This window comes from Leiobunum rupestre, chromosome 4, assembly GCF_980474605.1.
Source record: "Leiobunum rupestre chromosome 4, qqLeiRupe1.1.hap1, whole genome shotgun sequence".
Taxonomy (NCBI): Eukaryota; Metazoa; Arthropoda; class Arachnida; order Opiliones; family Sclerosomatidae; genus Leiobunum; species Leiobunum rupestre.
This window is the reverse complement of record NC_143387.1, coordinates 68,455,837-68,481,697: the sequence shown is the minus strand read 5'-3', so window position 1 is coordinate 68,481,697 and position 25,861 is coordinate 68,455,837. Positions and strand designations below refer to the sequence as shown.

Sequence of the window (25,861 nt, the reverse complement as noted above, 5' to 3'; positions counted from 1 at the left end):
TTGCTATCATTCCTATTTCGATTAAATGTTATTTTAAATAACGCTAGTAGTAAAATTAGGTCTTAAGAGGAAGAGGCTACTATTTTGGCTGTGCCATCTTGTTTTACAATTTATTTATTTTATTTCGCCTTAGGTGTAACATATGAATCGAAAAAAGTTCACTATATCCCTGCCCCCGCGCGGTTGCGGGCTCTATTTCTAGTTATATTTACGCGCAATTTGTTGCTAATTATATACTATGGTGAGTGAGGGTAAGAATGGACATGGCGAAGTTTGGACACTTTTGAAAAATATTTATTTGAAAATTTATTCTTTGATGCCAAAGCGCAAAATTGGTCTCATTTTGAAGCCTTAAACATACCCTAAAACATGCAATTTATTACTAAATATTCACACCGCGACAATTTATACAGCAAGTCTTGAAATAAAACAACTAAAATTATGGAAAAAATGTCTTGAAATTTCATTGGAAATTTCGTTTTGTGGCTTAGGAAATAAGATATAGCATGCAAACATGAAATGGTGAGATAAAAATAAATTATTATTTTAAGCAATTTCGCGTTTTTCTAGTACACGAAATTTATAATTTAATGGTTTTGCCTTTTTTAAAGTCATTTAAATTAACTAGTGCAAAGTTTAAGATTGGACAGCCTACCTTGTGATCAATCACATGTCGATTGTATTCAATTTTAAACGAGGTAGGATTTAGTTTAAGGTCTTTGCTTGAAAGGAAACTTTAAAAACAAGTTTTCATATTCAAATTTCCCGTACGGCTGTGAGTTTGGAGCTCAACGAAACACGTAGCTAGTTCCCTCTATGAGGCTGCCTCGCTTACATTGTTAGTATACGCCAGTAATTTGAAAATTTCCAAATTTCAAATTACTTATTAAATTTTAGAAAATCTTTTCAAATTTCTCAAATGTTTTGGCAAATTTTAAATTTCTTATCGATTCCGACAAATTTCTCAAATTTAATAAATCTTATGAAATTTGATGGTTTTCCGCAAATTTTTATGAAATCTTGCAAAAATTTGTAAATTTGAATTGAAATTTTAGCAAATCTTGAGAAAATTCAATAATTTCTACGGGAAATTTAAGAAATCTTCAAAATTTACAAATTTACAAAAAACCCCGAAGGAGAAATTTCCAAAGATACTGTAAACTATTTCTGTGATAACTGCACACCAGAAGTATAATATGTAATATATTAATATTGTAATATTACAATATCTACCCTATTAAAATATTTGTTTCCATATTATTTATTTGCCTTAAATTACTTCTTAAAACAAATTTACCGTATAATTAGGCTTCATCTTAAAAAAATCTTTTTTCAAAATTTTCCACTAAGTTATATGTTTTTTTAAAATGTCCAATGATAGACGAAATTGTCCAAAAATATACCTTCTTGTCCATAGTTTTCCTAATAGTGTCCAAAGTTAGCGAATTGGGGTCTAATTTTAAACCTTATTGTCTTTAGTTAGCACCCCCCCCCAGTCCAATTCAAAACTATTTTGTCCAATGTTTGACTTACTCACTTCATATCTTAAAATAATTATTGTTTTAAAAATTCACAAATTTAAATGCCAAAAACCAGAGTAAATTAAAAATGAACATTCATTATTTGTATTTCAAATCGTTTTAAAATGGTCTACTCTAAATTTGTGTTTTTAAATGGAATTTTACAAAAAGTGTCCATTCTTACCCTCACTCACCCTAATTCTAATTATCCTCTGACTTATTTTTCGCCGTAAAATATTTATTGACTTTCCTCGTATAATAATTCACCTTTTTTTGTGGATTTTAGGATAACGTTACCCTCGACGTTACCTCGAAGGTTGCACTTGGCGTTGTATCACCCGAACCTTCACCCAAACCGGGAGATAAATTTTGGGCAATAATATGTCTCGACATAGACATTATCCCTTGGTATAAATAAATACATTCTTGGTATTACCATACAATACCATTAAAAACTTGTAGTACTGCGTAATACTGTTAAATTCCTTTCAGAAATTGTAGTATAGTGTAATACTGTGTAGTAGCTGTAATACTGTGTAGTACCGTGTAATACAATGTGTAATATATGGCAGTACGGTTTAATAATTGGTAATATAATCAATATTCAGTAATACGTGTAGTACAAGTAATATTTCTGTAGTACCAAGTAATCTATAGTCCGGTGTCCACTTGCTGTAAAGTGAAGTATAGTAAAATGTGAAACAAAATCGATATATATTTAAAGTAAAGACATAAAATTACCAGAAGTATTAACTTATATCGTAAGTAGTAATTTTTGCATTTCTTCAATTAGCTGCTAACGATATAAGTTCACTTGGCTGCTGTATTTTGACGTTTTATAATGGCAAATTGTCTGTTTAGCAAATGAAAGCAGTTAATGAACTTCTCACGTTTGCATCTAGTAATCTGAAAAGACTTGGAGTGGCTAATAAATAACTGCTTACCATCCCGGATGAAAGAATGTTATTTAGGTATTCGAGGAAACCCTCCTCTTTGACGTCTTGGTCGGAGAAAATGAACGTCGTCCCTTTGTCTTGGATTCCCGTAGTGCGGTACAAGATTTTCAAGTCTTCCAGCAAGTTCGTCGTGTTATAGGACCTAATATTTAAAAATAAATGAGGTAGCAACCATCAAGGTAAGCAACACGAAATCGAAATCGACTCAAAGCACGTGTCAGCTTCTTCGAAGGCACTAGCAGAGCTTTGAAAACAAAAGCTGGTAACCATTTTATGGTATAGGGGTACTTTAGGCCTATTAATTTAAAGTAATGTTTTGTCTTAAGCCTTGTCAAAACTATAGTTGTTATTCCTCTTCGACATTTTCTTTGAAAAAAAGTTACTGAAGATCCAAACGCTACCGAAATCAGGGGAGGGTGGCGCTCTTGTTGCTGATTGGCTCTTTGTAAATTACATTATCGTTTGACTATGCTCAAAAACGGTTTTCTGATGCCTTGGTTATTTTGGATATTCTGTATATTATTAAGCATTGACACCAGTAGATGGCAGACGTAGTTACCTGGTTAAAGTGATTTGGAAGGTTTTGTATCCGGCGATGAAAGAAGCCAATTTGGTCAACGACTGTTTCCCCGACCCTCCGACGCCGACCAAAAGGGCGTTTCCTCCGGGCATTCGAATTATTCGAGCAATCTGCAAATGGACAACCTCAGTATTCAGAGCGTGATTTTTCAAGTAGCTATTAGTATTATCAGAAGTATATAGTACATAGTTTAGGTATGATAATCCCATGGTTATTTAACTTTAGCAGGTTGGGTTACGGAATCATTTGAACGGTGCTCATAAGTCAGAAATGCTTTCCCCAAATGTCCTATTCGTTCCTGGACAGTAGCGCCATCTAGATTATTTACATTGAGTAAGGATAGTCTTAATTTAAAAAAAACATTTACTGGAAATAGTTATTTATTTTCTAGGAAAATAAATTTTAATCAATTATTTTATAAATAATGTACCCCACTATTGTTTCCTATTTTTTCAAAAGCTTATATTTGTTCGCAGCAGATGGCGCTGTTGACAAATAATCAAAATTAAGGCAATAAGAAAAGCTTTGTAATGCAACCTGCTAAAGTTAAATAACCCCGGCCATGGATTTCCCCCCTCTGCACATTCACGCATAGCGTGATACTTCTAGAAATTATATAATTAAATTGACAATACCTTAACTAAATGAGTCATGGCGTCTTGGAAGAAAACCAAGTCGAGTCCGGTTCCTCGAATCACTTCATTGTACTGTTTTTGCAGAGATTTCAACCGTTGTTCCAAAATCGAATAATTTTCGACCTAGTTTTTAATTTAAACTTTTAATTAAAATTTCGTTCCTGATCTTTTCAGTCTTGTGGGTATGTTGATCAGAACACCCGAATAATTTTCGACCTAGTTTTTAATTAAAATTTCGTTCCTGATCTTCTCAGTCTTGTGGGTATGTTGATCAGAACAGCCCCCCCCCCCCTAGAGGTCGGGGACGGTTAATCATAATCCATATTTAAATTGATTTTTGTCGGGGAAAAAATGTTAACAAACGAATTTACCGGTTAATATTTCGGAAAATGATTAAAAAAATGAATTATTCTTAAAATTTTATCTTTTTATCGAAATACGTCGTTTTTCCGATTAATTTTACAAATTAATCAAAAAATTAATCAGATAATACAGAAATATAAATTACTTGAGAGCTTTCTATTGAATAAAAGTTAACCATCCTCGACTTCTATCCCCTCCGAATAATTTTTTAATTAAAATTTCGTTCCTGATCTTCTCAGTCTTGTGGGTATGTTGATCAGAACCCCCTATCCCCCTCCGAAAAAAATTTCGACCCAGTTTTTAATTAAAATTTCGTTCCTGATCTTCTCAGTCTTGTAGGTATGTTGATCAGAACACCCCCCCCCCTTCTAAACGTAAGCCATTTCTGAATATTTTTCAAGAATATTTTCGCACAGAAGCTTTGATAATATGACATTTACAATCTCAAAGGCCTATAAGGAATAAATGTAAGAAAACATAATTACGGGTTCGTAAACTTTGGGTATCTCAATTTCGCTGTCCTCTTCGTCTCCGGTTCCCTCTGGAGTGTCCCTATTGATAATGCCCCGAAATCAGTACATTTGTAAACAAAAAACAAATTCGAGCTCACCTGAGAAAATCGACGAAATAAGAGAGTTTCTTCACGTATTGGACGTAATGGTTTCCCAGTTGTTGCTTTACTAAGTCCGCCATCGCGGATTCGAATAATTTTTGCTCGGGCAAATCCACAAACCTACAGCGGGAAAAGACCTATTTAGAAATTACGTACGGGGAAACAAACATTTAGAGCGAAGCCTTAAGAAGCTCGATTTTAACGTTTTTATTACACACAATCCTAGGGGATTTGTGTGTATTAGTTTCGCACGATATTCCGCGTTACGTTAGACGTACGTCAATATCATGTCCTCACCGGAATTGTTAACATATTTGAGATCGGGGCCCCGGAAGTGGTCATTCAAATTTAAATTTACATCCTTTTTTACATTAAGACCGACTTAGATGAATAATGTAATTTAAGTTAGTTTGATCATTTCAGAACAACGTTTTCGGTTGCATTAAGAAATTTTAATTTTAAGTAAGATTTCTGGTCAATTCGCGGGATCCCACAACCGGCGTACGCACTATGATCATATTTGAATTTCGTGCCAATTGATACAGCTGCCATCTAACTCGTTCGCGTTTCTTTACCTTATTTTCAAAACCATTTAACTCGAAAATTTTGGTTTGTCTAAAGATCAAATTAAATGAACGTGTTCGTGTTTCACTACCTTATTTCTAAGACCTTGTATCTCGAGAAATTCGGTTTTTCTAAAAATTAGTTAAAATTAACGTATTTGTGTTTCACTACTTTATTTCCAAAACTAAATTATTTTTCGATAAAATTCCTCTTGGGTTTATTAAGATAATTTGTTCAAATTTAAATTTAATATTTAAAATATAGTTAATACGTCGGGGTTATTGTGTGTACTTAAATGTCCGTGACATCTTGTTTAACAAATCAGCTAGCTAGGCTAATACCCAAGGCACCACCTTTTACCCAAGTCATCTAGCGACTTTTAAAGCCATTAATTCAGGTGGCCGGGTTACAACGCGTTGGAGGGTGGTAGCAAGTCCTTCATGCCACGCGAGCCAACAGCTCCCTACACTAACTATTGCCTTTAACCTCAACAAGTTTTTACATTTAAGCCAAGTAGCGGTCATCCGAGAAGTTCATTAGCTGTTGGATTGACCCTATCGCGTTGTCCACTAATTGAAAAGGCTTATGTAAAATCTCAACGTTTCAGACTGATGGGTGCCATCTGATAATTTAAAAAATTGTCGTCTCATGGAGTTGCTACCGTGTAAGTATCTTCCCCTTGTTCGATATCACTTGTTTTTACTTATAGTATAGATGTCATCAATCTAAATATTTTGGCAGAAATTGAATAACTACTGATTACTTAGACAATTTTTATCGACGTGTTGCGCCAAAACTATAAACGAAAGTTAATCTCTGGAAACATTCGGCATAAAAATAAACAGGGTTTTTGGATAGTTTAAAATTTCTACGTTTCAGACTTATAGTGCCCTCTGGTAATACTTCGAGTATTTAAAAATCCTCTAACGGCGTTACTACTGCGAAAGAATCTTCACCGCTGTCCACTTTGTATCGTTCTATCGCCTTTTTAACAAAGAATCGTCCAAAGTACTTACCTATCAGCGATGACGCGCGTGCATTCGTGTTTCCACAGTGACAGAACGGTTTCGGGAGTGTTGATGACGGTGGACTGCGCCGACACCATCCCCTGCCAAATTCTGGACAGGTCCCTTAGGTTGAAAATGTAGTGGAACTTGGCCGGCGTGGGAAGCATGTTGGCGATGGTCCACTGCCAAAGTTTTCGCGTCAGAGAGACCAGATTCAATACGATGTCGGACACTTCTTTGCTGAAACCTCTGGCCAGTGTAAAATGCCCGCTACCTATCACGCCTGGAAAGGTAGAATTATCAAAATACAAGTCGGCTAAACCGTAATATTAGTTCCACTTTTTTATAGAAATATATTTAATGCCAAAATATCTGGTTTCTATTAGCCCAAATTAAACTAGCCATAGCGAATGCTTTTAATTTACTATCTATTGATGTATCATTTATATTTCTCGCCTTAAAGGTGAAGAGATCAGTATATCTGCGTTTCGGGTTTAAACTATCTGATTTGACCCATTTACTGATATCTTAGAGTAAATGCCGAAAGGCCGATACTCCAATATGTGATCTATTGTAATTATTTTCTGGGGTCAAATAACCCAACGTGTATCTGAAATTCCGGTACAAGCACTATAATTACATTGATATAACTAGTGCTTCCAACAGATTCTCAGATAACAGTTGCGTTATCTGAACCGAGTACGATAGATCAGATATGCATTTACGTCCAGTTTTTATCAGATTAGTTATAACGGGTCCAAATGCAAACCAGATGGTTCAATCCGAAACTAATCCGAGTTCATCGTAAACTGCCATGTAGAAGGTAACCAGATTTCAGATGTCTCCATTTTATAGATCCCTCGATTAAATTCATTCAATTTTAATTAAATTCATTAACAGGCAAATACCATGATTATAAATGGTTTACCCCCATTTCGCCCAAAATAGTTCTCCCAATTCCAATTTTTCCCAATCCCATTTCCCCCAATCCTATGTGTCCCAATCCCATTTGTCCCAAAATAGTTATCCCAAATCCCATTTGTCCCAAAATAGTTATCCCAAATCCCATTTGTCCCAAAATTACACTTGGTATAAACATGAATCTAACCTAAAACCGCGCAATTACCATATATTTGGAAAATAATGATTGGGAGAAAGGGGAATCCATATTTTTGGGAATATTGATCGTTGGGAGAAATGGGAATCAATTTTTTTGGGAAACTTGATCGTTGGGAAAAATGGGAATACATATTTTTGGGTTAAATGAACTCCGGTTCGGAGAAATGGAATTGGGACTAATGGGACACCATGTTTTTGGGAGAAGGTAAAATTGGGATAAATGGGAACATACCTTATAAATATGCTAAACGTTTAGCCAACTGAATCTGATGAAATAAATTATCGCAGTTCAACTCAGATAATTAGTCAGGTATACAATTTTGAAATCAGATTACATTACGTGAGGATATTTACTTATTATATCTTAAGTATTTAGAGTAGTATCAACGTCATCCATTCTTTTCCCATATAAAAAAAATCGGGCCTAAAAGAGCGCTTATATTACTCTTATCTCGAGCAAATACCTGATACTTCTGGTACAACGGAGTTCCTATAATTATTAATAAGAAAAGTGAAGTTACGGAATATTTTGTCAATGGATGAATCGGAAGGCAAGGTGCAATTGAAGATGGCAAAATGGCGCTTCAGACGAGAAGGAATGTCATTGCGACCGCCTCCCGGGTGACACATGGCAGCTATAAACTGAATGTCCTGTAAGACTATAAACTCTCCCGGTTTCTCCAGGTTGTAAAATCCTTTCATTTCGATTGTCTGACGGACAATTTCGTTCGTTACCTTTCAAATAGATTTGTGTTTCAAAAGGCGATTGGAGTCACTAACTTCAGGAAGTTATAAATGTATACACTTGGAATGTATAAAGAAGACTATGGTGTCGGCGGTATTTCGCATTTGGTGCTTGCTCGTAACGCCATGGGCATTAGCCGTATTTCCGCCTTAAAACAGCCGTTATAACAATATTCTACATCACACAATCCTGTTTGGAAAATGATATCGTGAACACTATAGGTGTCTCAATGTCATGGCCGACATACACTCGTTTCCATGACCACGAAACTATCCACACCCACCAGAAAACTACGAATAGAGAGGGATTTGTTTACTGCCGAGATTTTCATTAACACAGTGTTACGTTAAAAACTGTGTCGACTCGATATCTGCAATACGAGTTCAAAATAAATAATTTTCTTTATTTTAACCATCTAAATAATTGATTTTGCGCGAAACAATACTAATTTCACGAATAACATAATAAAATGTACAAGAAGCTCAGTATTCATTTTCCGAGTGAACTTCTTTAAATTTTTTCCGTCGGCTGCGGCTTATTAGCGAGTGACTCGCTAAATTCGTTTTTCCAAGTATATTCGCCGCACGGTTGTAAGTAAGCCGTAGACATTCCAAGTGAATACAAATACTAATTTCCTGTTAATGTGGGTATGTGTTTGCTTGTGTATACTTGATCGCCCCATTCGTTAATCATGGGCATGTTGATATCGTCGATGAAAATGGTCATTTTCTTGCCGGCTGGAGGCCCGAACGTGCTTCCGATTCGTTTATCGATGAAGCTTTCGATTGTTCTCTGATCGTTAAACAAAATGAATTTCAACGTACCGAATAAACAGAAGTAAATGACCCGAAGTTATTGAACCTGCCCGAAAACTGGGAGGCATTTTCCTTATAGCGCAATAATGTGGTGCAATGCAACGGTTGGCTCAATAAAAAATTAAAACAAACTGGCAAAATGGTTCAAGAGTTACTTAAAATACAGCAGTTGTGGTTATAAGCGCAGTAAAAAAGGTGTCTTCCAACTATTGGAGAAAGATCATACTAAAATAAAGAATATTTAAAGTAACTAAGTCGACAGAAAGTCGTTTATCACGAGATGAGCTATACTTCATTAAGTGGGCTTGAACCATTGATTAAGGAATGTGTTCTACAAGGACATTTCGCGTCCCTCCGCTTTCGTCTGTATAATCAGCGGCTCGACACCGCCGACATCGTTAATCGTGCGAACGGCCGCACGCCTAGCGGATTTTCAAGGAAGTGATTTTCAAGTGCCATTATTTTCATTTAAATTTTAAAAGAATTTCGTCTACATGAGCAAGGCATATGGATACATAGAGTTTAATTTTTAAAATGGTTATATTATTTATGATTATTTAATAATTTTAAGTAATTTATTCCTGAGCAATAAACTGAAAAGGTAAAATAAATTTTTATCACATTTTGGAAGACCTGTATTCTTTCTAGTTCTTTTTCCTCTTTTTTCAAAACTGAATAATACCTCACATGTGTCACATCTGATTTCTAAAACACGTGCTAATAAGACTAATAATTAAGTCCCACGAGACTGTCACGTCTTTGGTAAACTTTCACTAGTCTTTCGTTCGCCCAGTATTTTGATAATAATAATTATCAGCTAGGCTAATACCCAGACACCACCTTAGGCCTAAGTCATCAAGCGACTTTTGAAGCCATTAATACGTGGCGCCATCCCGCGCTGAGACTTTACACGGCTTTAAATTCGCACGCGAAGTGTTCTTGTGGAATATTCCATAATGAAAAAGGATAAAAAAGCTAAACCCTAATCAAATTTAGCTTGTACCAATAGGTCTTTGAGGAAACAAAAAGACACGAATGTCAGACCAAATAGATCTTCGAGTGAAAAACTAAATACAATAAAATTAAATAGCCAGAAATTCCAAAGGTAGACCGGTTTCGACCTATTTGGGACTCATCAGTACCGTGCGGGAAATATAGCTCGCGATTATTACACCGAAAAGAGAAACTACGCCTAAACATTAAAAATCTCAAAATGCGTTGTGTAGCAACGGAAAGTCGAAATGGGGGACTCGGGGAGAGTGGTTTATGTTTGAACTCATAAGTATGAGAAATATAACATTATAACTTCGGTTCATTTACATCTGATATCAATATCTGCAAAAGAATGAAGTAAAGGCCTACTTGGAAGTGAATGGTCGTTGAAGCGGATGAGAAATTGAACGTTTTCGACAAATGAGTCTCTGGATTGTACTTTTTCATGAACGCTTTGACCATGACCGTTTTTGCCGTTCCAGGTTCGCCCAAGAGGAGAACGGGCTTTCGAAAAGATACGACAATTTGTACTTTTTAAAGTCTTGCCAGGATCTTTTTGTGGAGAGGTCGGAGAACCAGCCAGTCTCAGATGTATAAAGAGTTGCAACTTGATCATCGACCCATCTAACGACCACTAGTGGAACTAATACGATTTTTAACGGGAAAATTACAGCAAACTCAGGTTAAAGGCTGTAAACTACTCTATTTATTGAATCTAAACGTTTTGTTATATTAAATAATTTTTTTAAATATTAATAAATAATTTAGGAGATAAAATAATTATATTGGTAGCATAAAATAATTATACGGGTAGCATAAAATAATTATATTGGTAGCATAAAATAGTTATACGGGTAGCATAAAATAATTATATTGGTAGCATAAAATAATTATATTGGTAACATAAAATAATTATATTGGTAGCATAAAATAATAATATTGGTAGCATAAAATAATTATACTGGTAGCTTAAACTAATTATATTGGTAACATAAAATAATTATATTGGTAGCATAAAATAATAGATTTTATATAATTTCCTTTATGTAGTTTCTTGTACCATTATACAGTTACATTATTCTCCGGTCTGAAACTGACGAACAATTTGCACACAAAAAACTGATAGTGCACTGACCTCTCCATAATAAAGATCCTGATTTTGTACTGAAACATTCGTAAGGCATATTCACACATTTTTTGCAAAATATTATTGGTCAACCGAGTCGCTCCTTGTGGATGAACATTTTTCATTACGTGTTGGCCACACAAACGCTTTTGTTGGCGACGTATTAAAGAACGACCAGTCTTTCTGACCGAAGCTAAACTTCAAATATTAAAATCTAATAATTTTATGCACTTCCTTTTGATTGAACAAAACTTAGTGATAATTTCTATTTTAAATACCTATATTCAAGCAAGTGCTCTATCAAATAAGAAAAAAATTACAAAACGCTTTCAGCGAGGGGTCCGACATTTGAAAATTTTGCGTACGCGATTTTGAAACAAAGTGATTTCAGAAATCAGAAAATGATTTTTAGATTTCAGAGCGTAATTTTCGCGTTGATTTAGTTTTTTAGGCTGATTTTGAGATTTTGGAACTAACTTTCGCCGAGATATCAGGATTTGGAAGCTGATTTCAAGATTTATAAAATCATTCTTGTCTAGAGTGTACGGGATTTGCATGAATATCGGACCCCTCGCCTTCCAGCAATTATAAACGAAAAACAAATCGTTTGGACTACGTCTGCTATCTATTGGTGGCGAGGGTCCCTAAAATCCAAAATATCCAAAATAATAAAGGCACCAAAGAACAGTTGTATTATATAATAATTAGACAAACTATACTATCTTTTACTTTAACCTATACTATACTTCCCATATGAAAATATTTTTGTATATGGTCAAAAGTTACTATAATTGTATGTTTACGCGACATTTACGGAGAGTCAATCACCAAGTAGAGCAACAGATTTCTATAACGATTATAGCTTTAATAACTTGTTTCCAATGTCATTATTGTGCCTTGGTTGAAACCGACACTTGTTTTAATGAAGGAGCGTACAGGTTTCTAAAGATTGCCATTTTGAAGGTCGAGATGACCATTTTCAAGGTCGAGATCGCAATTTACTAAAGATTGTCAATTTGCGTGAACGAGAACGCCCCGTGTTTTACTAGCTCGAATGGAAAACAGTGTTCACCAACAAAATTGGGCAAGAAAGTGTGTGAATAAGTTCTTGTATTACCTTTCCCTGCTTAGCGACCGTCTTTACTAAGAACTCGGTGCGAACATTATCGATATTTGGTATAAGAATTGAGCTGTAATCGATCGGAGTTACGTCCGGGTAAATGTAATCTTCCACCTTTGTATTCCAGTGTTGCCAATTACCTTAGAAAATTATCGTTAGTATCATAAGAAGTATTCACGACCGAAAATTATCACTACGCCCCCTTTGGTTCGCCATTGAAAGCTAGATAGATGGCGGCTAAAGCAGACGCTATTAGTTTTCCCTCATCTTTATTCGTAAATTTGACTTTAAAAATAATGATACTTAATTTTAATTTGATTTTTGCATCGTTTGTTTATATTTTGATAAGTTTATTTAAGAAAAACCGTTCTTATGACTTTTAAATTTGTCTGACGCTAGATCATAGGCGCTACCTCAGAGACAAGCCAGCGATGTTACGCCGCCTAGACTCGTTTCTGTGGCGAATATAATATTTATCTTACGACAGAAATTACCATATTTCTATGCAGGTATGTGATTAATTTGAAACGTGTAACTTCGCGGGCTCCAGCTAAATTTTTCAATAGAGTTTCGAAAGCCATATTGTGAGTGGCGAAATACGCCATGTAGTTAGTTTCTAAAATTATTTACATCGATAAAATATGATTCATACATAAATACATATCCCTATGCAATATCAGTTTTATATTTGACATCGTTTGGCATTGTTATATACGCTACCTGAGAGCAAAAGTCAAGTAAGTCGAGATACGTGACTATTGAAAGAAATTCAAAATAAGAATCCTTCAGTGTTTTTCAATTAAGGTGACTCAGTACAAAATTTTCAATATATATTTTCACTCTTTTTTTTATCAATTTTCATTGTTAGATTAACATTGTTATTATGCTAGTTTTCGAACTTAAAACTGGTTTTTCTCAAATAGGAGTTTTCAGACTTGCTTGACTCTTGCTCTAAGGTAGCGTATAGTGGTAGTCTTAATGGCCATGATGAATACGTCTCTCGTAAGATATATTATAAACTTCTGGTTCAATTTATATCAAATAATCGATTAATATAATTAATTTAATTAAATAAAGTATAGCGTACCTTTTCCATCAACTAGATAATCGAACATGTCAAAGTTTTCGATTCGGGGTGGTAAATCTAAGACCTGGCTAAAATTTCTTCTGAGGTACTCCTCGAAAAGGGTCCGGTCGTTTATTTCGACGAAAGCCCCAATGGACCACATCAAGGCGAAGACGTAGAGTTTGCGGATAATATGGGCGTTGAGGTCGTCCCTTTTTTCTTCCGGCGGAAACAGTCCTTCCAACAAGTTGGTGGCCTGGTTGATGACGTTACATTCCAGCGCTTCCATTTTGAAGCTCAAATGGTGCTTGGACCATTGATAGCATTGTTCGAACGAAGATTCGAACAGACCAATAATGGTATGGCTGTGGTTGGCGCAGTGTTGATTCACCCAAGCCTTATATAGTTTAACCACAGAAACGTTACATTTTCGAGGAGCAAGAGGAAGTGGCGTCACTAAGGGCGGTATCACTCTGTGCGGTAACTCATTGTGCGACTGCCTGGACTATACTTATCATACCATAAAAGGACATTCATTGTTAATAATTTTACTTTTAATTTTCAAATAATCTTTGGCCTATATACAGGGCGTTTCAAAAGGTTATGCAAAAATTTTAAGGAGTTGTAGGGGGTGAGTTGAGAAGTATGCCTGTTTTTTCCCATTTTCCAACGATCAGTTAAAAGAGCGCCAGAGAGCTTCAAAGTGTGGCCTACTAGCCCCTGGAAGTAGGCTGCAACAAGCACAAAACCAAGCAATGCGAACATTAAGGTTTGGGTTCGTGTTATAGGTAAAACAGGACTTTGTAAGCAAATCGACGTAACCAACGTAAAAATGTAACCTTAATCAAAGGGTACGTTCAGCAGAGCTCATCAGACTCACCGATTACTAATCGGTGACATCGGTTTCCTACTGTACGCTTTGTCGTGTTTCCGGTTTTGACGTCACGATAGTCATCGGTTACTCACCGAAGTCATCGGGTTTTTTTCCGTTGACTGCTGCTGAACGTAGCCAGTATTTAAAGTCGTTATGGACCGCGATTTCCGATCACTTTCAAACTGCAACAATTGAGTTCACTTCGGAAGAACTGGCGGATATTAATTTTGTGTATGGACTAGCGGATGGAAATGCTTTGGCTGCTCAACGTCTCTACCGAACCAGCGCATCACCGTCTCAGGGACTTTTACCAATGTCCATCGTCGATTACGTAAGACAGGCACATACTTAATTTTTTACTTGAACTTCTCTGCGACTGGTTCGTTACAAACGTATTGTTCGTTTTACAGAACAGGAACGAAGTAGGTCGACCACGGGTTGCCCGCAATGTTCAGTTCGAAGAAGAGGTGCTAGAGGCTTTCAACGACAACCCGTCAACAAGCACTCGTGCTGTAGGACATGAAATGGGAGCCAGTCATTCGTCCGTTTGGCGGGTCATGCACGAGAATCTTCAGTACCCTTTTCATAGACATAGAGTACAAGCGATAAATCCGGGGATTGGCCATTGCGATTGGACTTCGCACGGTGGTTCCTGGAGCGTTCAGAACAAGATGTCTTGTTTCCTAAAAGCGTCCTTTTCACTGACGAAGCTACTTTTGGAAGGGAAGGCCCATTTCAACACCCACAACCAGCACGAGTGGGCGCTCAAAAACCCGCATACCACGTTTACACGTGGTTTTCAGGAGCGATTCTCAGTTAACATGTGGGCTGGAATAGTTGGAAACGTCTTGGTTGGCCCTTACATGTTGCCGCAACGACTCACTGGGGCGTCTTAAGCCCCGTTTTCAATCACGATTTTTTCGAACAAAAATCACGCTTTCGCGTCAAAACCAACCGCGAGAAGCCTCTCTATCGGTTTTTTGGTCACGAGAAGCAGATATCTAAATGGATTTGATATAGGCTTCTTTTGAAATAAAAGCGCGTCAAAACAGCAAAAGCGAAAAGCCTGAAAAATATCGTAATTGAAAACGGGGCTTTATCTGGTTTTCCTGCAAGATATCTTGCCTAATCTTCTGGACGACGTACCACTAGCGACTCTGCGACGAATGTGGTTGCAGCACGACGGGGCTCCTACTCACTATGCCCTGGCGGTCCGGGAAGAACTGAACAGCGATTTCCACGCAGATGGATAGGGAGAGGAGGTCCAGTCTTATGGCCTTCGAGATCACCCGACCTAACTCCGCTGGCTTTTTTCTTGTGGGGATGGAAGAATGATCTGGTATACGTCACGCCAGTAGATTCTGACATTGGTTTGGTGGCAAGGATCTAAGCCGCTACCGAGCAGATTCGGAACACACCGGGAGTATTTCAGCATGTACGCGATTCCCTCCTTCGACGCTGTCGTCTTTGTGTAAGACTTGAAGGAAGAAACTTCGAACATTTTATTGTAACTTGTACACAATACACATTTTCCTTCTTTGTTCTTCTGTGTTTAATTAAACTCATTGCACATTTCTTATTTACTCATTTGTTTTTTGTTATATATCTCAATTCCCACGCATTCGTAAAATTCGTCGTACCCCTGACATCGCATTTCTCTTGGTTTCGCGCTTGTTGCAGCCTACTTCCAGGGGCTAGTAGGCCACACTTGGAAGCGTTCTTTTAACTCATCGTAGGAAAATGGGAAAAACAGGCATACTTCTCAACTCACCCCCCACAACTCCTTAAAAATTTTAAATAACCTTTTGAAACAACCTGTATAATTGAGTAGGATACTAGAAATTTAGTATTATTTTTAGGCAGTAGTATACTTGAAATGACACATTTGTTTGCTCAAAACCTAAATAAAACCACAAAATTGTGTCTAAACATAAGGAATGAGAATAACCATGAAAAGGAACTCCAACCTTTCAAGATGACGAAGAAGTACAATTATTATCGTAACAGGGGTGACACCCGCTAGGTTTTCGCACCTCCAAGTGACGCAACTGGCGATAGGAATTTTAAATAAGCCTTACTTGTAAAAGGGGTTTCCAAGTGAGCCCGGAAGAGCTCATGTAGACCATTCCGTTTCTAGAGACTGTGGCCGGAGACGCGTTGTCGATGCTGTGCACCTCGAAGATGACTTTGCAAGAAGGGGACATCGGGATACGGTCACCGTTGGCCAAGGTCAAAGTTTTGTTATCGTCCAAGACTGAATTGAGATTCTCAATCCACACAGCGTCGACCGGGCCGTCCAAAACCAGCCAGATATGATCCCCTGTTTCAATTCTGGACGTTAGTGACCAGTATGATATTTTGGGACACTATATGTAAGTTATCTTTCGTCACCATTTTATTTTAGAGAATAACTATTGGATTACCGCGATTTTTAACCAGGCGGCCAAGCAGCTCCAAATAATAGTTTCTCACGAATTTATCCAGAAAAGTACGCTCCATCTGTCAATTACCTTTTTTGGCTTTGAGAGTTTTTCTCCAAAGGGTGGAAAAAATGCCGTCGGTCCAATCATTGGTGGCTACGTCCAACCGGCCGAACATTTGAGAGGAAGAAATGGCTTTGGGGTTCATCCTCATCTCCTTGTAGTTGGTTCCCAGTTTGGTCAACGCCTTCATCAACATTTGAATGCATTTCGTCTTGCCCGAACCTGATGGTCCCAAGGTCATAATGCCGTGTCGAACCAGCTGAATTTCGTACAGCTGGATCAGTTTCAAGGTCCACTGAGGATGGTTAATAAGTCCCTCTGCTTGGACCGTCTCCTCGATGGCCTTCTCCAAGGCGACGTAGCTCTGTTTCTCCATCGTGATGCCCGGAAACAAGTCCGTGATTAACGACAGAAACAAGGGTTCGTCCTCGTCCACTAACTTGGACAAGTTCATCCCGCGCAGAACCCTCATGACGATCATGCTCTCGGAGTCCGTCGGGTGGTCCTTCTTAGCAGCTCCCAGCGTTCGAAGTACCGACAGAATGTTACGGAGACCAAAGTCGTAGTGAACCTTGAGGGGTAAGGTATGGTCATAACCTTAACACTAGACAAATTGAAGCGAAGCTCTGATATCAGCGATTAAAATTACGAAATTTTCAGTCATAGTATGGTTAAAATTAACGTTTTAGAATGGTATTTTGAACTAGCTACCGAGGAACTATGCCGTTACGGAGCCTTAATTTTAAAGAAACCACCTAATTATAATTACTTGTTTCGTCAGCTGTTCTTCGCATAGTTTGTACAGTGTGTAGAATTTCCTTGCCAAAGTGATGTTCTCCAAGAATCCGCAACTGGCCAGCTTGACCCGAATGATGATTTGTCGATCGGGTACCATCATGGCCACCGTGCGAAACTGAATTTTCAGATTTTCGGGTAGTTCTTGCCTGCCAGCATAACCCGGATTCTAAATTTCGCGATTTAGACCAGATCAATAACTTTTATCTCGGGGGAACTGAGAGAAAGGGGTGAGGAATGGACGAAGGTCAATCAACTTGCCATGGTCAGGAAAATTCCAAATTCAGGGTTTAATGGTACGGTATCTCCGTCCGAGAAGATAAAGTGAGACTTCTTCTCCTTTTTGCACGTGAGAACGATGGCGATCTGTTGGGCAGCCACTGACAGCACCGGAAGTCGGATACGGTTGAATTCGTCGAAGCAGCCCCAGCTGCCTGATTGGGCCAGACCCTTGAAAATGCGGCCGAGGCCTCTGTAGTCCATCTGGTCGGAACAATTGAACACGACCACGTATTTTCCCAACGCCTTGCCCATGTCTTTGGTGGTTTCCGTTTTACCAGTTCCGGCTGGACCCGTCGGACAACCGCCCATACTCATACTGATCGCTTGTGCCAAAGTGATGTAACATCTACAATTCACCGATTGATTAATTAAATATTTACTTTTAATAAATAAAAAATTACCATTTGGAACTGCTTACACCGAAACAAACATTTAGAGCGAAGCCATTAAAGGTTGGATATTAATGCTCAAACTTACACTAGATGGCACCAACTGAACACTTTTTTGACGGGAAGGGAAAAAGAGTTACCGATTTATTATAGAAAAACTGATTCCAACACTATTTTAACCGATATTTTATGTACAAACCAAAGATCAACTCAGGAAAAATTAAGATTAAAAAGAAAGAAAAATATTTTACATGTTTTTTTTTTAATTTATCCGTTTTAGACCTTTTTGTCAGCCGATAAGACTCCGAGTATTTAAAAATAGACCTCAAATGATGTAACCCCCGTGAAGGGATCTTCGCTCTAGTTCGATTTTAATGATGAATTTTAACTAGATGGCGCCAATTTAATTTTAAGTTTCATTTTAAAACATTATAATCAAAAGTTCAAAACAGGACAAACTTGGCATTTATAAAAAAACACGAAATAAATTATATTTATACTTCGGGTATTTAAAAATCGGCAGCCAAAGGGGCTCCATTAAGTTAGCCCCCCCAAGTAAGCAATTTTAAAATTAGCTAGTGCACCTTATTGCACCCATCATGCACCGTAGTGCACCACCAAAAATATTTTATGCACCATCGGGGAAAGGCGGGAAATTCAAAAATCAAAGTGGGGGCTAAGTAAAAGGGGTTACTCGCTGTGTATGGATCTATTCTTAGCTTACCTATCGGTAAGCGGCGTTATAACCAGTCGTTCTGTGCAACCCAAAAATTCGTTCTGGTAATGGAAATTAACGTCCGTAATCGAGATGACGGTTTTGTCTATATCCTCCTTGAAGTAAAATCTACACTGTCGAAGCCATTCGAAATCCAAGGGTGATTTAATCTTCAGCGAACACTACAGTGGGAAGAAATTATCAGTGAAAGGAAATTAAACAAGTTTATAAATAAAGATCTATTCATAAATTGTGTACAGGGAAACAAACATTTATAGCGACGCCCTGAAAAATTCGACTTTAATGTTTTTACTTATTATAGATGGCGTCATTTTAAAATGTTTTAAGTAAAAATAAGAATTCCTATGTTGAGACCATTGAATTGGGAATAATACTGCTAGAATTCCAATTCCAATTTCGGTTCCCATGGTTACGCGGGACCTGTTCTGATAAGACTGTACGAAATTCATCTTTATAATTAGGCGGTAGCGCCATCTATATTTTGTAAAGTTATATGGCTAAAAATAAATAATTATTAGCTAACTCACCGTAACTTGAGTTAAAAAGGATCGTGTTGACAGAATAAAATTATTTTTAAACAACTTCAAAGGTTTGTTTGTTACGAGTAATCATACATTTCAATTTCGCATCAGATTCGCGAAAAAATTCAATTGCAATAAAGTGGCCACCACTAGAGACAGATGCCGCCACGGTAGAACGATAAAGTTGATAAAGTCTCCTTATTGAATGAAATTGGTTGAGACGATCCTTCGGCGCCATCGTCTAGTTTTTCCCCGACACGAGAAGGGGGAAGGAAAAACGTCACCCGAGTGTCCTTCAATCGGAAGACGTCAGTTTTAGGGAATCAATGACAAACCGATTTAACTGACATTTAAAAGGAAGGACAATTATCCTTAAGTATAAATAAATGTTTGATGAAAACAATAAAATAAACAAAAATATTTATATGATATTTACATAAAATATTTCGAGGTTTTTCGATAATTCAAAAAACCTCTACGTTTGAGACTGTAGTCATCTAGTAAGCATTCGTGTATTTATAAATTGTCCTTGCTAACCCTGTGAAAGTATCTTCTCCTATTTCAAATACGTATCGGTCTTTTCTTACCAAATTATCGAAAATGTCTCTTTGGTGAACGTGAATGGTGACTAAGGTTTCGAATTTGGTCCTCTCCAGAGCACTAAGTTCGGTACCCGTGTGTTCAATCAAACTATTTAAGACTTCCAAAAAGACCTCGTTGGTCTGCGTCAGTATTTTCTTGTCGGTCGTGGCGGAAAACAGAGCGTTTTCGGCGTCCTTGGTCCAGATTATTTGTAGACCCAAAAGACCAATCTATCGCAACCAAAACAATGCTCGTGTATAATTAGGAAATGAAACGGGGAAATGTTTCGTAAGTACCTGGGCGGGGTAGGAATTGAGAAACTCCAACAGGTTGAAAGTAGCTTCCTGAATTCCGGCGATCGCTTGTCTGATGACGGCGTGTAAAGAATCTTTTATCTATACCGAAAATACATAATTTAAAAATATACTTGAGTTCAATGAAGAGCCAGGGTTGGCAATGTTTTAACAACACTTTTAAAAATAACGGCAGTGAGGGAAATTATTAAGAGCAGCCACCGATTTGATGGCGCCACTAACAAGTAAGTACTAGGGGGTTAAGAAGCTATTTAAGAAGAAGGGGAAAGGGCAATCACCTAGTACTTAAGGGCGCCATCTTAATCATTTCCCTCATTTTTTAGAAGAGTTTAAGCAGTTTTAAACTGATTTAAGCAAGTTCACTCAGATTTAAGTAATTTTAAACAGTTTTCAGCTGTTTTAAACATATTTAAGCAGTTTTAAACAGATTTAAGCAGATTTTAACGAGTTTACGCAGTTTAAACTGATTTAAGCAATTTTAAACATATTTAAGCAGTTTTTATTAAGCCTTAATTTGTAGGATTTTATTTATTTAAATTCTATTTTTATCCAAAAACAAGTATGGCGATGACTTTGGAACAAATTTTAAACTAGATTATTTATGATTTTTAGTTTGATTAAAAAACCGCGGTTTTTAGCAACCCTGCCATACGAAACGACTTTAGAAATTTACCATATTTAGCAGCGTTGAGAGCCAGCATTCAACGTTGCCTTCGCATTTCACCGGTTTTTGCAACTATTTATAAATAAATATTTTAATCAGTTAAATAAATATCTATGATACGCGGATCAGCAAGTTGAGGCTGAACATACGGTTAAGACTTCGCCTTCGGACGAAGTGACGGCGTGAATCAAATCGTAGTCATTGTCGTCGAAACAGAGATTGGCCGTGTTGTCGAAGATACTCAGCAAATGATTTTGAATCGAGTGGGAATCGCTGGCTTTACCCAATATTTCCAACAACGCCGGGTCCGACACGAAAAAGAAACGCGGGAAATGCAACCGCTTCTTCTCCAAATACCCTGTCAAAGATTTTTGACAATATTCTAGTTGTTCTTGCAAACTAGGCAGCAACTGCTTCAGAGTGTCGTCTCCGGTGCAACATTCTGAAAAATATCAAGGTGAACGATTGAAACATAAGCAATGTTCTTACAACGTTTTCTGATATAAGGTCCCTAACCAATTATATTTGCGCAAATATGGTAATATTCTTGATTATTTTGTTGTTTTTAAGTGAAAAAACAACATATAACTACCATAGATAGATATTATTAATTGTTTGCTGGCTGAAAACTTACCAATGACGTTCGCTCTGTCGTGAGCCCGACTCATAATTTTAACCCACGATTTATCGATGCTGGAAAATCTTTTGGCTTCTTTGGGCAGTTGTTTGGCGATGTCCCCTCCGACGAAAACGGCTTCCAGATAAACCCACAAGTTCTGCACGAAAAGCCAACGCTCCAGTATCTCGTTGGTGTTGGTCAAATCTTGAACCCAGCGCTGAATCGGTTTCCGGAAAGGGGCGTTGTAGCGATTGCTGAGTAACGAACCCAGGACCATCAAACTGTCCTCCAACTGGAAAATGATTTCTGCCGTGTGGTCTCCTCGAAGCAGCAACTCTCCCCGGTGCTTGAAGGCTGAGAACTTCAGTTCGTTGGTGCTCCATTCCAGAGCGACTTGTTTCAATTTGGCTTCTATGTCCTTTTCTTTCAGAGCCGAGACGCAGACGTCCTCGATGTCTTCCTTATTCGGCAGCAAGGAAGCCGTCATGATGTTTCGCAAGCAGAAGTTGCCGCTGTCCAGTTCGAAATTGTGACCGGTGATTTCCGAGAGGCGGTTCCAATGTCTCAATTTCATTGCTTTGTTTGTCATGAGCTCCAACAGGGGGCACAACTCGGTGAAATCGTCTATCGTTTTCTTCATGCTGAAAAAAGCTGGCCATTCTTTCAAACCTTTGGGAAGTTTCCGACATCTGGAAATTTCCAAAATCTTTTTATCGAATACTACATTAGGTTTTGTTGGATGCAACTACAAAGCGTGCGAAATTTGACGTGTTTAGCAATTTTGTAAATTTTTGACGATTTTTGGAATTTTTTGTGTTGTTGCAGTTTTTATCGGTTTTGCCTTATTTTTTGGGTATTTACGCGATTTTTTACTATTGCGTGATGCAAACTAAAAACATTTTAATACTTTTATTTTCCTATAATTTTATTCGATTTTGTTCTGCCCAAAAATGCACGAAAATGTGTACCAATTGGCACCACAATCTAATCAACTCGATTAGGTCAAGTCTCAAAGCAGTTTGTTGGTGAACGCCGTTTTCGACTCGAGTTGGTTGGGTTTTCTTAAAACGTGAACGAAAAGTTAGAGATTTAGAGCGTTAACCGTCGAAAATAATTACTCGTAACTCTTAAATAATTTCCCTCACTATACTACTAAATATGTCGATTTAAGTTACTACAGGTGCGCAAAAATTCATTTTTTAATTTAGATTTATTGAATCAAAATTCTGTGTACGAAAATTATTTGATTTAAATATTTGAAATTAAGCCTCGGTCGTAAAACCAGCCGTTCTTCAAAACTTAGCCAACAAGAACCGTTTTTATGACCAACACGTTGTGGAAATATTTTCTCCTTTCACACGGAGCAACTTGGTTTGTGGCCAACTTTGTTTTCCGAAAATGTTGACCGGTGTGAATAGGCCTTAAGAGCCAAAACATTTTCTAGTCTAGCAGTAGCCTCGACAAAATTATTTTTGTAAAGATCCCAGATTTGGTACCTATTTTGGAAGTCAACGAGCTCATTGCTGATTCGTTCGATATCAATGTCCTCCCAGACGATGTCGTAGTACTTATTGACTCGATCAATCACTTCGTTGTAAAGGCGGTACAACTTCTGGAGCAAATGAAGCTCTTTTTTTAGCTGGTGAAGGCGCGGGAAATCAGGAGCCACTCGACCGAACAGAGCCGCCCCTTCGCAATAGTTCAGATATTTCAACCATAACGCGTCGAAATTGTGCTAGATTGTTACGAGAAAAAATTAAATATATTTCTAGATAATAGACCTTTCTATAAATTCCTCTTTGGGTATGAAAGGACGAAGGTTTGTCAATTTTGTTTTTGAACTAGGGAGCTCGAAAAGACTTATCAGGCAAACCTGCAAATCTAATTACCTTTACCTACACTAAAACAAACATTTTGAGCTAAGCCATTAAAGGTTGGATATTAATGCTTTTACTTATACTAGATGGTGCCAAATGAACATTTTGTTTTACGGGAAGGAAAAAATAGTTCCCGATTTATTACAGAAAAACGGATTCTAACACTATAATAATAATCAGCTAGGCTAATACCCAAGGCACCACCTTAGGCCTAAGTCATCATGCGACTTTTGAAGCCCTTAATTCAGGTGGCCGGGTTACGATGCGTAGGAGGGTGGTGGCAAGCCCTGCATGCCACGAGATCGAGCCAACAGCTCCCTACACTAACCTAGACAAGTTTTCTATTTCAAAGGATATTTTATGTATAAAAGAATTATCGGGCAAACCTGCAAATCTAATTGTTTTGTAACTCATTTATCGGTTGCAATGGAATAATGATATCTCATTGATTGTGTTAATAATAAATTTCTAATGTTGCTATATAATTTGAAATATAATATCTTCACATAATCTTCCTTGGTTAGTGATAGTATAAAAGAAATCCAGCTTATGTTTTGAGCTTCAGAAAATGCCAACCCAAGGACTGACGGAAAACAAAATTTTTAAACCGGAGAGCAATCGCAGTTGGAATCCCTAATTAAGTTACGCTATAAAGTCATTGTGAAGGGCTGGTTCGGTTTAGCTAGGTATTTATAGAAGGGTCTATTTCAAAATGATGAGAACAGAATCAACCTGAAAAGCCGATAATCGGTCGGACGCTTCGATAGGAGCTAGGCCACTGACCATAGGTCCATTCTAGAAGAGAAATAATACAAATGAGGGATGAACTTAGCACGAGCATCAAGTTTAAAAGTAAACCAACCTGGTCGTAATCGAGGTAAAACGCTTCGCACTGCTGGGTTAAAACTTGCAAATCTTTGTCCAGCTCGGATTGAAAGTGAGGCTGGACGGAGTTCAACAGGGTTTGTTTCTCGCCGGACATTTCGCACACTTTGAGCCAGTAATAGCGTAGACTCTCCAGGTGGTCCAATTCGTCAGAGGTGACCGAAACGTTGACTTGGTGAAGCATGGCGTAGCAGTCTTCGATGGGCAGGACGGACAAGTCGAAATCTACCTCCCATTTCCTTACGTCCTGCAAGGCTTTGACGGCCAATTGGACGTCGTCCAAGTCCTTGACGCTCCTGGCGAGCCTGCGAGTCATATCGGTCAGGACGTGGTGGATACGGTGAATGTTCTCGTTGAATTTGAGCTTGACGGCGTTGCCGATGGCCTCCGACCAGGCTTTAGCTTCCGAGGACAGATGCGCCTTCAGATTGGACACGTCGACGGAGAAACCACCCGATCTGAGCTCCGTCGGTTCGTTCTGGATCATTTTCTCGATTTTGTTGTACCAGGAAATGCTGCTTTCGAAGTCGTGGACCGACTTTCCTTCGAGTAGCAAGTCTTCGATGACCTTCTTTTTGTTCTCTGTCCACAAGTGGGAGTATTTGTTTAGTTTCGCTACTTGTTTATCCAGAACGGCCTTCAAGTCTTGGACGCTGGTTCGCATCGAGAGATTCAATCTGGAAATCTCCTTGTTGTCGGTCACCTTCTTAATTACCGAAGAACCGCCTCGCTGTACCTGACCACTGTCGTTTACTAGAATTATCTGCGGAAATATTACATTAAGTCTCCGATCTATCAATAAAGAAACTGATAAATGCTTCCGGTATAGAGAGCTGCAATTGACTCGAAAACGTTTACATTCCCGCCCATTCCCGTAGAGTAAATTGTCATCCCCATTCCATGACTATCCGTTTCAATCCATTCTCATTCCATGACTATCCGTGACTTAGCGCATTGATAAAATTCGTGCAGAAAAGAGAATATCCCGAAAGTACCCTTTCCAACCATTCGCTATTCCATTTGCCGAAAGTGTTTCATTCAAGTTCATTATCGCGGTAATCCCACGGTTACCGCAGGAAATGGAAAAATACATTCCCATGCAGCTCCCTATTCCAGAAAACTCTTCTAGATGGAAGCCGCTCTAACAATTGTAAGTGAAACGCTACTCGTCAGGGCTATGCCCGCCATCTATTGCTGGCAATACGCAAAATAACAAAGGCGCTAGATTGCCACTTGAACAACTTGGATGGAGGCCAAACTGTCTTGATTGAAATCACAGTTACCAGCCTCCGACAGAAATATAGTTCGCTAGGTAAAGTGATTTCAGCCATGAAAAAAGGCGGTCAAATAATGGGCTTGAATTTATAATACCATCCGCGGCTACATTGACCCTGTTTCAAAAAAATACGTAGCCGAAGCGAGAAAACTCTTTATTTTACTATGTTAATTAACCGCGAGCTTGAGTGCTGAGTCCTTAAATTGTGAGATTGTTGATGCTGTGTGAGTGCTCTTAATAAAATATTGCACCGCTAAAACACGGGCATACTATCGCCATCTATTGATCAGGTAAGAACTACAGACTCAAGAGAGGTCCACGTGGTGGTGACCAAGCTTCGAA

The 25,861-nt window shown here is 38.0% G+C and overlaps 1 protein-coding gene across 1 annotated transcript in view; it reads right to left on the bottom strand.

Annotated features, from left to right (window-relative positions):
* Dhc1 (dynein axonemal heavy chain 1) overlaps nt 1-25,861 on the bottom strand; it is a 52,600-nt gene that overhangs the window by 17,321 nt on the left and 9,418 nt on the right. The window contains exons 11-34 of the mRNA XM_090171164.1: nt 24,221-25,006; nt 24,091-24,153; nt 22,978-23,216; nt 21,497-22,170; nt 21,012-21,304; nt 20,872-20,934; nt 20,181-20,279; nt 19,890-20,114; nt 18,770-18,942; nt 17,636-18,002; nt 17,349-17,543; nt 16,607-17,150; nt 16,175-16,416; nt 13,244-13,619; nt 12,154-12,296; nt 10,280-10,414; nt 8,772-8,894; nt 7,879-8,092; nt 6,248-6,521; nt 4,665-4,787; nt 4,540-4,606; nt 3,692-3,814; nt 3,036-3,166; nt 2,465-2,618 (exon numbers count right to left, since the gene is read on the bottom strand). Coding sequence (XP_090027290.1) covers nt 2,465-2,618; nt 3,036-3,166; nt 3,692-3,814; nt 4,540-4,606; nt 4,665-4,787; nt 6,248-6,521; nt 7,879-8,092; nt 8,772-8,894; nt 10,280-10,414; nt 12,154-12,296; nt 13,244-13,619; nt 16,175-16,416; nt 16,607-17,150; nt 17,349-17,543; nt 17,636-18,002; nt 18,770-18,942; nt 19,890-20,114; nt 20,181-20,279; nt 20,872-20,934; nt 21,012-21,304; nt 21,497-22,170; nt 22,978-23,216; nt 24,091-24,153; nt 24,221-25,006 — 5,826 coding nt within the window. The remainder of the gene's footprint in view (nt 1-2,464; nt 2,619-3,035; nt 3,167-3,691; nt 3,815-4,539; nt 4,607-4,664; nt 4,788-6,247; nt 6,522-7,878; nt 8,093-8,771; nt 8,895-10,279; nt 10,415-12,153; nt 12,297-13,243; nt 13,620-16,174; nt 16,417-16,606; nt 17,151-17,348; nt 17,544-17,635; nt 18,003-18,769; nt 18,943-19,889; nt 20,115-20,180; nt 20,280-20,871; nt 20,935-21,011; nt 21,305-21,496; nt 22,171-22,977; nt 23,217-24,090; nt 24,154-24,220; nt 25,007-25,861) is intronic.